The sequence below is a fragment of the Rhamphochromis sp. 'chilingali' genome (genome assembly GCF_963969265.1).
Source record: "Rhamphochromis sp. 'chilingali' genome assembly, chromosome: 22".
Lineage (NCBI taxonomy): Eukaryota > Metazoa > Chordata > Actinopteri > Cichliformes > Cichlidae > Rhamphochromis > Rhamphochromis sp. 'chilingali'.
In genome coordinates this window covers 19482065-19496013 of record NC_137950.1, presented here as the reverse complement: position 1 = coordinate 19496013, position 13949 = coordinate 19482065, and the positions used below count along the sequence as shown (strand labels likewise).

The following is a 13949-nucleotide window of genomic DNA, read 5'->3' as shown; positions in this document are numbered from 1 at the left end:
TGCATTGGAATCCAACATTTTTACTCCGTAGACCCAAAAAACTGCTAGTGAATATGAAAGTCTATGGTGGGTGAAACAGCACACAAGCAGCAGCCTCCAGGTTCACATTCATGTGATTTACAGCACATCTGTTTATATGCTTTTAAAAACAAGTGTTATACACATCTGTGAAAACTTTATAAACACACTGCATGGTATATTATAAACATTAGCTGCGGTTTTACAGATGAATTACATAAATGGTTTACAAAAGAATTATTAGCCAATAAGTAAACCTCCTGATTATCATGTTGTGGTCTGTTAACAGTAAAGTAGCTCTTTTAATTTGCCATTTATTAACACTGATTATGAAGTTTTATAGTTCATTTAAAGCCTTCAGGCTAAAGCATGTTCAGTAAGTTAGTAAGGTACTGGACTTTTTGCTGCTACCGGTGGAAAAACACAAGCAGGGAAAAAAAACCCTCACCAGCACTGTTCACCTTTCCAAGTACACACATGTAGTGAGTCACATCCACGGTGAGACTGCCTCTCTATCTTCCTGTTTGGCCACAGTTAAGTGACTAATCTGTTCAGCTCCTATTATCAGGACTCTGGTGTGACTCAGGTTACCGACTGGGGTCAAAGAGCAGAGGCTCCCCTCCCTCCCCCCGTCATCGCCCTGCTTTCTGCCTCCACCGCTGCTGACTCCCAGCGTGTCCTTTTGTTCTCCTCTCAGCACCATTTACTGCAGGACAAATCTTCGGCAGAATTAGGCAGGCATACTTGTGTAACCCCAGGCTACAGGGATCTTCCTTTGATCTCTTCTCTTAACTGCTGGTCCATTTTGTTTCTGGGCTCTGTGCTGCCAAAGTCCACCTCCTTGAAAAGTGCATCAGAAAGCCTTCGGGGGACAATGTATGGGGGCTTGCACTTAAATGCAAATGTGGACGTGGTAAACTGCTTTATCCCAGCTATCCAAAAATAAGGCAAGGTGAGGCGGATAGAGAGACAAGGCAAGCATTTGGGGAGTAAAAAGAGCGAAGCTTCTCTATGTGTAGAAACAGGCCTTTTGTTCTTAAGTAATAAGGTACAGAGAAAAGGAGAGGTAAACACTCTCTGTCTTCAGTCTGGTTACCTTCTTCACAGCAGGCTATTAAATAATTCAATTTCCCCTCCTTTACTTGTAAGAGGAGAGAAAATTGATTCTATTAAAGCGCTGTATTACTAATAGCAGGTGAATTGGTCTGTAAAGGAAGTTGACAGAACTTGAAGGGGAACCTGTGTTTGTCTGAGAGTAGTTTACACAATCCCAAATGCTGTGGGGTTAAATGTATTGACCCCTCAAGTCAAAAATTTAAACAAATACATCCCAATGTTAGCACCCAGGAAAGCAGCACATGGGTAAACATGCCAATTAGAGAGATCCATGGCGTACAAGGAGGCCTTCAGTCCAACTAATAAATGGTTAAGCGCTGGGTCATTTCAAACCAACCAGTAAGAGCCAGCACCCTGCTAATAGAGGCAGCTTTGTGCCGCAGACAATCAGGGTTTGGAAGGCCCGCATAATAAATACCATTTATGTCCTGCCAATTAGACTAGCAGCGAGCCCATTCAGCCAGCCGTCTATTCTCCTCCCCGCACACAAAGATGATCATCAGGGGAGATCAGAACAATTAACTCACTATCTTCTCCCCCTGCTCCCCATTGTCCAATATCCAAGCTATTAAAATAATTAAGGAAATATTGTAAACCAATCCAGCTGTTTGCTTTAATTGAAAGTGTGCACATGCTGAAATTTGGCATCTCGAAGGCAGTACCGACTTGGAGCAGGAATATAAATGAAGCCTCCTCCATTGTGTTGTTGTTTTCTGGGAGATGTGACATGTCTCTCTGAGTACTCCCAGCCAGTGCAGCGGACAGGGGAACAAATTGATTTTGTTGCTCAAATGATAAATTACTGCTGAGCGCGATGATAAAGTGGAGGAAATTGGAATCCGTCAACCTGATTGAATCACGGGTTGAAAGTTAAATCAGAAAATCATTACTGTGGTAATTTTTAAATTACTGTCTTGTTGTAAAATTGCAATAATATGATTTTTAAACAAACTCGACCAAACACTTGGGGGATTTTTTTGTTTCTTTCGTTCTTTTTTTTTTGCCACATTGCGCTAAATCTGACTTTAAAATGAGTGACTTTGTTTTGGTTTCAGGTTATGCAGTTAATGGGAAAGATAAGGGACTAATTAATAGGTTGGCAGACAGAAATTTGCTCAGCAAGACTGAATATTTGTTTTGGTTATTATTTATTAAGGAGAATTTAAGAAAACAGCTTCCAGATGTGAGAATTTGCCTGTTTCGGGTCTTGTGGTTACAAAGACAAAATGCTTGAGATGTTGGTACAGTATAACCCTAGAATATAAATATATATATCTGTATTTATTCGAAAGTGATACAGAAAAACAAATGTTCGCCTGTTTAACCTCCAAACAGACAAGTATGCTTAAAAAGTGATTTATAAAAACAGTTATCTGATTTTTCCCCCAACACGTTTTTTCTCAGAGCCTGTTTGTTTTCCTCCTGCATCTCAGAACTGCACCATTGCGAGCACTTTGGGGAAGATGGCTTGCCTGATAATGTTGGTATCTATTTCAGAGACAGTATTTTCCTCTCACGGTGGGGAAGCCAGTTTTCTGTCAGACTCTCCTTTCGCTGATACATACAGGGGTTCGCCAGAAACTATGAACCATCCTCTCGCCGCAGGAACACTTCCTCACATTCTTAGCGGCGACATTTCAAGACAAACTGGAGGACTGTCCTCTTTGCACCGCTCCTACACTGCTTGTGCAGCTGTTTCTGTCTGCCGCTGTGTTCTTTCCAGTGTTAATTGTCTCCATTAACGTGTTTTCAGTGCTCTGTGGGTGTCGATGAATGTAGAGCAACAACAGCAGCAAACTAAGAACTGTGATTCTGAATGGAAAGAGTCTTTGCCCGATCACTTCTGATACATAAATGAAGTTATATCCAGATCCAGTTGTGTCAGAAGAAAAAAGCTATGTTCTCAGGACTCTGCAAGTGCCGTCTCTCTTTGTTTTCCTTGAACTGAACCGAGCATTAACAAGAGTGTACGTGTTGGAGGATCATTCTTACCCAGGGGACGGGGATAGGAGAGTGTGAGAGGGTCTCTTGGCCACTAGTTTAGGTTTGATTGGTGGGTTTTGGCCAGAGAAAGGGGAACATCTGTGGCGTGGTAGTGCCAAGCTCTCCGTGTGACAGCCACACTGGTGGGACCAATTGTTCTGAGTGCAAAGAACAGTAATCACTTCAAGCCCAAGTGGTGGTGTGTATTTTTTTTTCTTCCCTCTACATATTCTCCCTCCCTCCCCCTTTTCTCCCTTTTTCCATCCTTGGTGCACTGATTGCGTGTGTTGTCTAGCTTCCAGACTCATCTAAATTTAGCATCTGGGGATGTGTGTGCTTCTCCAGGAGACTTTTTATCCACCAGTAGAATTTGAATGCTCTGCTACCCCACCACATCTCCTTTTAGTCTCCCCCAACAAAGACATATCACAAGAGTGGGGAACGGTCTTGGACAGAGTATGAAATAAACAAGACTGGTTTCATCCACTGCTTGTCAAACACCAGCTTTGTAAATTGATATGAAAGCAGCCTTATCAAATCCTAACCTCTGCTGCCCCCTAAAGAGCAAGCAAGAAAAAAGCACTGCACAGCAGTGACTGTACCCCTGTCACTTCCTCTTCTTCTTCTCTCTCTGACAGTGAAATCAAAGCACGCAGACGTATTAGGAAGGCAGCCATTCACTTTAAGCTGACAAACCGCTCTATTTACCTTTGATGCCATGGAGTGGGAGTCCATTTGTTCCTGTTTTGTACAAGTGCACTACAAAAGCTTGTGTGCATAATCTTTCCAAAGGCAACAGATTACAGCAGAGTGGTGGTGGTGGTGCATCTGCTCTGCTATGTATAAAGTGATTTGTATTGTGGTTCGAAAGCTTTTAGAGGAGAAATGACCAACAGTAAGGTTGATACCGAGACCCAGAGAGGTCCTTTTTCAGTTTTCTGTGCTGCTCTACAGCAATACAGACAATGCAGGTTAGTGCTGGCTGCAGGAGGGGAACGAATGCCATAAAAGGGTGTCCGTAGGTCAAGGAGTTTGTTGTCAGATAAAGTCAGAGAACAGCCAAGGGTTGGCTACTGAAATAGGGCTTCCTCGTGGATTCATGCAGCCATACAAGGAAGATTTATTGCAACAGAAACCTGAGATAGTAGCTGAGTGGAACTGGGACATACTATCAGCCTAGAGCGGTCATATTTTAACCCATTTAAAATAATTAATCCAAAGCATCATAAGCAAAATTTCAGAACATTTGGTCATAAAAATGCTGTTCTCATTTGCTCAACTCCGAGAGCTCATAATTAAAAGTTAAATATTAAAAGCTGGTTAGATTTTTTTTCCAGAGCAGGTGGGAAAACATGTAACTGCACACATTTTAGACGAGCAAATGCTTTTATTGAATTCTAATAAGATAATACATTTTATTAATGACTAAATGAACATAGAGGACAGCACAAATTTATTACAATTTTTTATTGTCATGCTTCTATTTCAAGCATAACATCTTATTTGTTTTATTGTTTTGTTTAATGCTTATTACTTACAGCAGTTACCTGTTATCTGTCCCATTTTCTTAAAGTATTTGAATATTACTGGAATCACATTGATTTCCATCTTTCTCCTCTTCTGCATAGCACCTACAAAATCCAGCAAATTTCCAAACAGCAGCCACAGAGCTGCTGGACTGGTGTGGTGACCCCAGAGCCTTCCAGCGCCCCTTCGAGCAAAGCCTGATGGGATGCCTAACGGTAAGTCACCAGTCGTGAGCACCTTCCATAATCTCATGTTCAGAGTTTCAAGAATGAGCCTTGGTGATCATCCGTGAGGTCACTGAAAATGTAAAATGTGTTTAACCTTGTAGAAACTGCTCCCATTTAGCCACCTTTCTGTTGCCTTTGATATAAAATCCACAAGGTCAAAAACATTCTCAAACCACAAAGCAATCAGCTCTCAATCTTCTCTGTGTCTTTACCAAATGCCTATGGATTTTTGATTGATTGAATAATTACTGTCCTATGACATCTGAAATTAAGGCTTCTGGAGAAAACATTTAGCCCAAAGTAGTCAGGGTTTGTATATTTTCAACTAAATTTAATCAGACACAGCCAATATGTCAAGAGCTAAGTTCTTAACCCTGACTGAATATTGTTTATACTAGTGAGTTTAATGTTCACTTAATAAAATGCTCCACTGGGAATAATAGCTTAATCTTGAATTGGAAGTTAGCAATTAATTTTTTGAACAACTACATAGTCGTTTATTGCTATGACCCTTAGCCAGTTAGCAAGTGTAGCTCTATATGATAATGGTAAACTGACATAGTAGACTAATTTCTCTTGAAAAATTGTCCATTTAGCTATATGTGGTGTTTATTTGTTTTTGTTTTGTTTTGCATTACATATAGAATTTGAAAGATAAACTTAACACACTGCTTACACAGCCTGTTTACTTTGTAATATGCGGCACTTATCTATGCTAGCTTAGATGTGTGAGGAACAACTACCAGAGCTAACGCTATATATACATATATATATGAACCATACGAGGCAAATGCGTAGGCAGATTTGTGCTATGTGAAATTTCACTTGAAAGTTTTTGTTTTTATGACATTTTGCCACCATTAAAACCAGTATAATTATAGCTGTCCATGCCACGTTTTAACCAACATTCACCATTGACTATTACAAAAACCTTTAATGCTCAGAGCTGATGCACTGATTCCAAATTTAGCTAATCAAGTACCAAGAGAAAGAACAGCCAAAAGAACAGTGAATAGACAGTGGGTGTGTCAATCACCTGTCACAGTGGGCCTGACTGTGCTTTAACATGCTGCCTCCAGCATTACATAACAGACACACCTGTTAGGTGTAATTTGTATCCCCATCAAGCGAGCTCGGCTGCAGCAGGTGAAGAAGCCCGAGAGGTTTGTGCTTGTGGACCTCAGCGAAACTACTGTGACACGTCCTTCCATTCAAGCGATTGTGTTCCTGCTTTAATGTGCAGCAGCAGGTGCCTTCTCCTCCATTTCGCCACTTCAATTTGTTTCCCGCCGTGAAAATCTCAAAGCTTTTCCTTTTAGTTTATAGGTTGTGTAAACCTTGGTGTGAACCACACTGGGAGGAAGCACAGAGAATCTGATGTGATTGTGAAATTACCTGGTCACAGACTTTAATGGTAAACACTTTACAGTTTTGCCTGCATGCTTGCACTTAAACACTGGTGATAGCATTTGTAGAAATTTGCTGCTGTAGCAGTGAGGAAAAAAACCCCAGGAAATTACAGGACTTTAAAAAATAAATAAATAAACGACTTAATAAGGTAATACAGTATTCAAAACAGGAGATGGGTACTCAAAACTAGTCTTTTAATTCATCTCAATGTAAGAGTTAATAAGGCTTTTTATGTTTAATTATGACTGGAGCTTCTGTTGGATGTTGAATTGCTTTTTCTTGAAAAAAAACCCCAAATCAATTAAGCTATCATGTTATAACTCTAAAATCGTATTTTTAATGACAATATATAGCATTCATGTATGACGCAGTATTGATTTTTTAAGCTTGTTTCAAGTTGATTAATCTCCAAAATATTTAAGAGGGGAAAAAACAAGCAAATTTAACAAAAAGATTCATTTTATCGAGCTTGAAACTACAGAAACATGTACAGCTGAGTAGCAATTCCCTGCTTTCAAGCCTTGCAGTGCCTGCTTAGATGATTGCCTTATGGTAGACAGTTCACCACAACTCCTCTGACTGTGTACAATTAAAGTCCTGAAATTAGAACTGTAACTTCTTACACTAAAAATACCATTTAAATGTCCCTCGTAAGTTTAGATTCTAATTAGGCAGCCTGTACTCTATATTTCTTCTTCTTAATGGGGGATTCCCATAAATAAAGGCCAGATATACATAATCTGTTTTGGTGTCACATCCAGACTATACTTACAGAAGATAATGATACGGTCCCAGCAGCAGTGCTACCTCAGGGCTTGTACTGAAGTTTGGCGTGTGACAGCGGGATCGCTGCTATGAAAAGCCAGGCAGCGAGGGGAATCTAGTGGGGCCCGTTGGTCCACACAGACCTTAGTATGTCCTAAAGGTCTAAACGATTTGAGTGGCTCTTTTTGAGCTGATAATGATGACAGCAAATCAAAGCAACATGTGGGATGTAAGGGTGATTTACACGGCCTCCTGTGGCATGTTGATGCTTCCCCTTAATGTTTCCTCTCAGTCGGCATCTCTGGACTGGAGGCAGTATTTTTTTCCTCATCTTGCTGTCCACTTACTCATATGGAACTGATAAACTTGTAATGAGGTTGTCCTTTAACAGTCAGATTGTGGGAAAAGTCGTCATGTGGTGGATTTAACTACCCAGCACAGATCTGTATTGAGTAGATACGGATGCAGTCGTACAGCTTTGCGAGTGTCTGTCATTAGTTTGCAGGATTTTCAAGATTCAATTGTGGAAATTTTAGGAGAAGGAACGAAAGAACTGAGCAGATTATGATGGCGATCTGCAATATTTATCATGAAAACAAAGCTTGTTGCCATCAGCTGCTGCACTGGAGTGAGTAAAAGGAGGCGTGTGCATGAGGCCGTGATGCTCTCTCTGTATGTGGATGTCAAAGCAAATGGCGCTGCAGATGGTAAATCAAAAATGTAAACATTTTCTGTTTGGAAAATAAGCACATTAGAATGTTTGTGTGGGCTTGGAACAAGTGAGGAAATTTCTCATAGTTGCCCCCACTGTTATTCAGCTGGCCTTTTTAGGAACTCCCTGCTAGAGACAAAGGGAAATATTGAGTTTATGCAAATTTCCCAAAATCTGCTCTTAAAATGTTGTTTGTGAGCTGGAAATATAATGAAACAGCCTGCAGAAACACCTTTCTGCAGTAATGTCCCTATTCAGCACTGTATGCTGACCTCTGCTCTCTTCTGTTGACCTACAGTATATGTAGGTGTAAGCTATCATAATGCTTAGAAAGTGAAGTTTTCTGAGAAATAAAAGAGGTTTAGACTTGGTGTCGTTCAGCTTTTTCTTCAGAGAAAACATACCTCAGGCCATACTGACTCTGTGCTGCATGCTGTTGTTGTTTTCAGGTGGTTAGCCGCGTAGCAGCACAGCAGGGCTTTGACTTGGACCTGGGCTATCGGCTCCTGGCTGTGTGCGCTGCCAACAGGGACAAGTTCACTCCAAAATCAGCAGGTAAGACCGGAGTTTTCTCAACCGCCGTCTCAGGCCATCTGGCCATGCTGGCCCGCTCAAGTTTATTTCTGCATTCTTTGCCGCTTTTCCTCCACTTATTGCTTCTAGACTAGATCCCCTCACAGATGTATGGGCACTGATCTTTTTAAATTCATTCCTTTAACTCTTGACTATTTATGACTTTTAAGATTAAACAAGACCAACAGTTCAATATTCAATATAAAGAGCAATCCAAGAAAATCCCTTCATAGTTTTAGTCCAGGTTCAACTGAACATTACCCTTTAATATCTACTTGACCTGTTTTCTTTGAACTTGTTCACAACATTGGGAACTACAACTCAATTTGTTACCTTTTCTGGGGTTTTAGATAAAGTGCGTACAGCAGAATATTCCATTTGTCACATGCGACAAGAACTACTGTATCAGTGATGACGAGTTCCTGTTTTCATACGCCTCTATCATCCCGGTCCTGTGATGGATTATTGGAGCAGATGCAGACTGCTAAATGTTGTTATCGAGCTGGCAAAAGCATGCTGAAGCACAATGAGAATGAAGACGCATAGGCTGTCAGCAGCTCAGAGGAGATAACAGAAATATTTTTGTGCTGTTTTACAGTTTGTGATTTGTGGTTTCCACCTGTCTTGGGTTACGGGGAAAGCTGGGTCGTACATTTGCTTCTGTGTGCTCGGCCGCTACACTGAGCCCTCTTAAGTGTGCCAGGACATGAAAGTCAGAGGCACATATTGTTTGAATTTTCACTCATGTTTGCCTTTTTTCTATTATAAGAGGCTTCAAATCATGCAATGTCACTATTATGTCGGCATGGGTGGGGAATCCTTCCCTGCCTGCAGTTAACTCACATTGCCAAATGTTCTAATTCTACTTAATGCTAAATCAAATCTCAGGGCCTACTTTATGGGCTTAGATAAAATTGCCAATTGATTCTCTGTCTGAATAATTTCCTGCAACAGTAGTTATTTGGAAAGCGGCAAGTTCTCGAGTCTAGGCAGCATCCCAAAGTACATTTCATGGACAATTATGTACCTGTAAATGCATGAATATTTCCAGAGGAGAGGCCTGCAGAGAGGTAGAGAGAGCAGTGGAAACCAATGCAGAGGCATTCTCCTGCAAAGCTCCCAGGTCCTTTAGAGAGGAGGCCTGAGTCAAGGAGGGTGTTAAAGTGGAGAGAATACCCTCTCTGGCAGCCAGGGGAGATAGCTCTTAAAAGACACTCCCACGGGGCCCCAGGGAGGACCTGCTCCCCGACATCCTGCAGCGGTGTTGCTGAGCGACAAACGAAGGGAGTAAGTCACATGACGGGGGCCAGAGTGGCAACAGCGGGGTCAGCCATACAAGACCAAAGACAGACAAGTTAGTGTAGGCAGAGGAGACTTTGGGAAGCCTTGAACAGCTGAGAACAAATCTGAAAAGATTTTATGTGTTGAGAGGATATGAGGAAGAGCTGAAATGAATATAGTCTCCTGTGTTTTTGCAGAATTGTGTCCCTGGAGGTGAATGTTCATTTTGTACTGAGGGTGTTTTATAAATTCTCTGCACTGTTTTGTTTTATATATATACAAAACAACCTGTCTACACCAAGCCCCGAGAGCTTTCAAGGAATATCCTGTAACTGCTGGCCTGCTCAGTCTCATCATGCATTTTGTAATCTGCTCTGAAATGTCTCCGTTAAAAGTGGGCGAAAAACACGATTTTTGGCGGTTACGAGCTGGGCTGTTTGCCTCAGAAAACATCAGGTCAGCGGATGAGTGCTAATAAGTAAATCAGATTTGGCATCCCATTTTAACCAGACCTGACTTGTCTTGGCTCTGACGCACGGCGCGGTCAAGCTATTACATTTCTGTTATGTCATCTAAAATTCCTCTCCTGAACATGTTCGAAAATTGAGCGGAAGGGGAGGCTGAGCTGATTTCAGCAGTAGGAAATCAATGTTCACAGTCAGCTTACAGCTGAAATAGGTTGTAGCTTTGACAAATTGATTAATCATGAAATGCCTCCAACAATTTAAGGCATTAGTTTGTTCTTTTTTTTCCATCTTAGGAAAAAAAAAAAGCTTAGGAAGGCAAAGCGCTAAAGAAATAGACCTTTATCTTCATGACACCTGAGCAAAACTTAGCTATAATATCCTATTGATTTCAAAATGTAGCTGTATAAGAAGTTTAGACAATGTTTGTTAGATATTGTAAAACTATCCAGCAGACTGGAATTGGAAAACCCATCATGCAGTGTGATTTTTGTGAGTTGATCTCTGTAATGGATGGACTCAGGGGGGTTGTCCGGTTGTAGTTCTTTTCCCTTTGTGGCCCACAGTGTTGGAACAGATCTGGGGGAGGGGCGTCTGTCTGCTAGTAGTGACCTCTTTGTCAATGGGATTAGCCTGCTCTATTAATCTGTGATTACTCGTGGAGCTCTGAGGACTTCAAAGCAAAGACATCACTTGCTCAGTCTGCAAAAACTCATCAGGGCCTCACCTCTCCCTTCTCCATCCACAGGGTACATTACAAGCCCCGTTAGGCCTGTTTCATCAGCGTCACCGGCGGTTCATTCCGGTTCGAGAGCCTCTGCAAAATGCTTAATGACGATTTTTCCTGCAAGAGAGACAGAGTGGCACATTCCCAATCGTTTGCGCTTCAGCAAACTTTGGGAATTCCTCAGCTCTAAAGAGTGAAAGGAGGTTCCAGCTGAAGTTTTTCAGCCCCTGAAGCTTTTCATTCTCTCATGTAACAAACGCCTGGTGAACTAGCTATTCAGCAGATAATTAGTTGGGCTTGTTACACTCATTTTTACACCTTTTTGCCAGGCTGTTTTTCAAGTACGATCAGTAGACATTGCTGGTTTTAGTTATTAGTGTCAGCTTGATATAGAAAAAAATATCCAAGCAATTTTTGCTTTTGTTTCATCGTGTTTAAAATCAAAAGGTGGTGTCCCAGTTTTTTAATCGGTTCAAGCATAAACAAGCAGGAAACAGTGTAGGAGGGGTGTTGGGTTTGTTTGCTAAAGACAAGGAAATGTGGCCACGTGTAGAAAAGTCAAAGCTCTGTTTACATTTTCTATCACAATTTGTAAGTCAAGTCAGTTTTATAGGAAATAATGTAAACTTAGCTTGAAAAAGCAAAAACCTTCAAGTCAAATGAGTTCAAAAGTTTGCAAGTCTTGCCCCCCAAAGCTGTGTTGCAAGAGTTAAATGAAAAGCGGAGGATAATACTGATGCAAGGAATGTAACTTATTTCAAGTGAACTTTGTTTTTTAAATGGAAATTCCCCTGAATGGGATATTCTTTTCAAAGAACAAAGATGAAGATAGACAAAGCTAAGGTTAAAATGAACATGTCTAAGACTTTTATTCTAAGTACTGACTTGGTTGAATTCCTTTGTATTCTTGGGTGCATGTGTAAATTTCCTTTAAAACTGTCGTTTCAAGTGCTGATCATTCAGCGGCTTATGCCTTCCAGTTAAGTGGTGCTTAAGATGAGGTCAGATATGTTGTTGGTGAGCTGTGGAAAGGTCTCAGTTTCTACACATAATAGAGAAGTTGAATTACACATGCCTTTCTGCAGGGCTATAATTTCTACTCTTGGAGCTTTCCACACCAAAATATTTTTTTCTGTCTCCTTTCACTCAACGGGTTTCAACATATAGTTTAGCTGTGGCTTTTCCTAAATGGAGATTAACACAGAAGGCTAAAAACATTGTTGGTGACCTTGTATGACTCAGAGGTTAATGGGTTAAATGAATCCAACCAAGCAACCAACAATCTATCCAATTAAGATCACTGGTTGGCAGCACGGTGGCACGGTGGTTAGCACTATTGCCGCACAGCAAGAAGGTCCTGAGTTCAATTCCACCACAACAGGCCGTGGTCTTTCTGTGTGGAGTTTGCATCTTCTCCCTGTGTTTGCATGGGTTCCCTCCGGGTACTCTGGCTTCCTCCCACCGTCCAAAGACATGCAGTTTGTGGGGATAGGTTAATTGATTAATCCAAATTGCACACGAATGGTTGTCTGTCCCTGTGACAGACTGGCGACCTGTCCAGGGTGTACCCCGCCTCTTGCTCTATGACAGCTGGGATAGGCTCCAGAAAAAATAGACCCTGAAAAAGGATAAGCGAATGGATGGATGGTTAATCAAACTGAGATGTCAATTCAAGAAACAATTGGTGGCTTTATTTCAGGGTCTTGGTGGAGCTAAAAAGCTGCTTAAATGAGCTTCTGCAAAAAATAAAAAAATGTTTTTCATTATTACAAATATGAATAATATCTTGATAATAAATATGATTTCAAATAATTCAATTCAATTCAACTTTATTTATCTTGCGCCAAATCACAACAAAAGTCGCCTCAGGGCGCTTCATAGGTACAGAAAAAAACTCAACAATCATATGACCCCCTATGAGCAAGCACTTTGGCGACAGTGGGAAGGAAAAACTCCCTTTTAACAGGAAGAAACCTCCGGGAGAACCAGGCTCAGGGAGGGGCGGGGCCATCTGCTGCGACCGGTTGGGGTGAGAGAAGCAAAACAGGATAAAGACATGCTGTGGAAGAGAGACCGAGGTTAATAACAGATATGATTCAATGCAGAGAGGTCTATTAACACACAGTGAGTAAAAAAGGTGACTGGAAAGGAAAAACTCAATGTATCATGGGAATCCCCGGCAGCCTACGTCTATTGCAGCATAACTAAGGGAGGATTCAGGGTCACCTGGTCCAGCCCTAACTATATGCTTTAGCAAAAAGGAAAGTTTTAAATAACACTTGTATACTTTAATTTTTCTTAAAAGAAATCTGATTCTGCCGTTGAAATGACAGGAGCCTGCTAATACTTGCTGAATATTTGCTTGACGATACATGCGCTGTCAGTGGCACGAGTTTTCAAACAATAACAATTGTTAGAAGCATGTTTCATGAATGAAGTTGTGCTGCGTTCTTTTTCATTTGGAAGTCAGATCTTGGCACTGGTGGTGATTTCGTACCCAGGGTAACAGTGTGCCAGTAATAGAAGTTGGAAAATGGGCTTTGTTTTTCTCTCTATCAAGGTAGAGCCATCACTACCATTACCTGAGGGACCCGTGTGCTACAAAGCTGGACTAATGGGTTAGCAAGCTATGGCGACCTTAAAGTCAGAGTTTTCTGTGCCAGAAAAGTGGCTCTTTCTCTCTCTTTTTTTTTTTATCTGGCTAACTTATGCTGAGCGCAGCCTGTCTAGGCTGGAAGAACCACATTTTTACTAATTGTATTATTTTCAGCACGTTATAAGTGCAATGGAGTCACTAGAACTATAGATTTTCTGCAGAGGGAATACATTTTAAATGCGCAACTTGATTAACCCGTACCTTAGTGAAAGTAAAGAATGATGCTCAGCACTGGAGTTTGTATGTGTTCACTTGGTGACATAGAAAATGTATAGATGTTGTTTACACTTGGTTCTAATCTGCTGCTAAGTCTACTTCACACTGCTGAAATTACAGGCACTAGAACACATATTAAATAACTAAATTTAATCAATACGTTAAATTTCACTTTGATCTGATGACAATCTAAAGAGTTCCACATCTCCTTAAGTAGCCTATGAGACAGTAACCGTTTCTAATGTTTAAATACGTGAAGAAATCTATCCAGTCG

The 13949-nt window shown here is 41.0% G+C and overlaps 1 protein-coding gene across 4 annotated transcripts in view; it reads left to right on the top strand.

The window, feature by feature from the left end:
• Positions 1-13949, top strand: part of LOC308391219 (zinc finger MIZ domain-containing protein 1-like) — a 110256-nt gene that overhangs the window by 72246 nt on the left and 24061 nt on the right. For all 4 annotated transcript variants that reach the window (XM_080873740.1, XM_080873742.1, XM_080873743.1 and 1 more), the window contains 2 exons: positions 4746-4859; positions 8208-8313. In XM_080873740.1, the coding sequence (XP_080729866.1) occupies positions 4746-4859; positions 8208-8313 (220 nt within the window). The remainder of the gene's footprint in view (positions 1-4745; positions 4860-8207; positions 8314-13949) is intronic.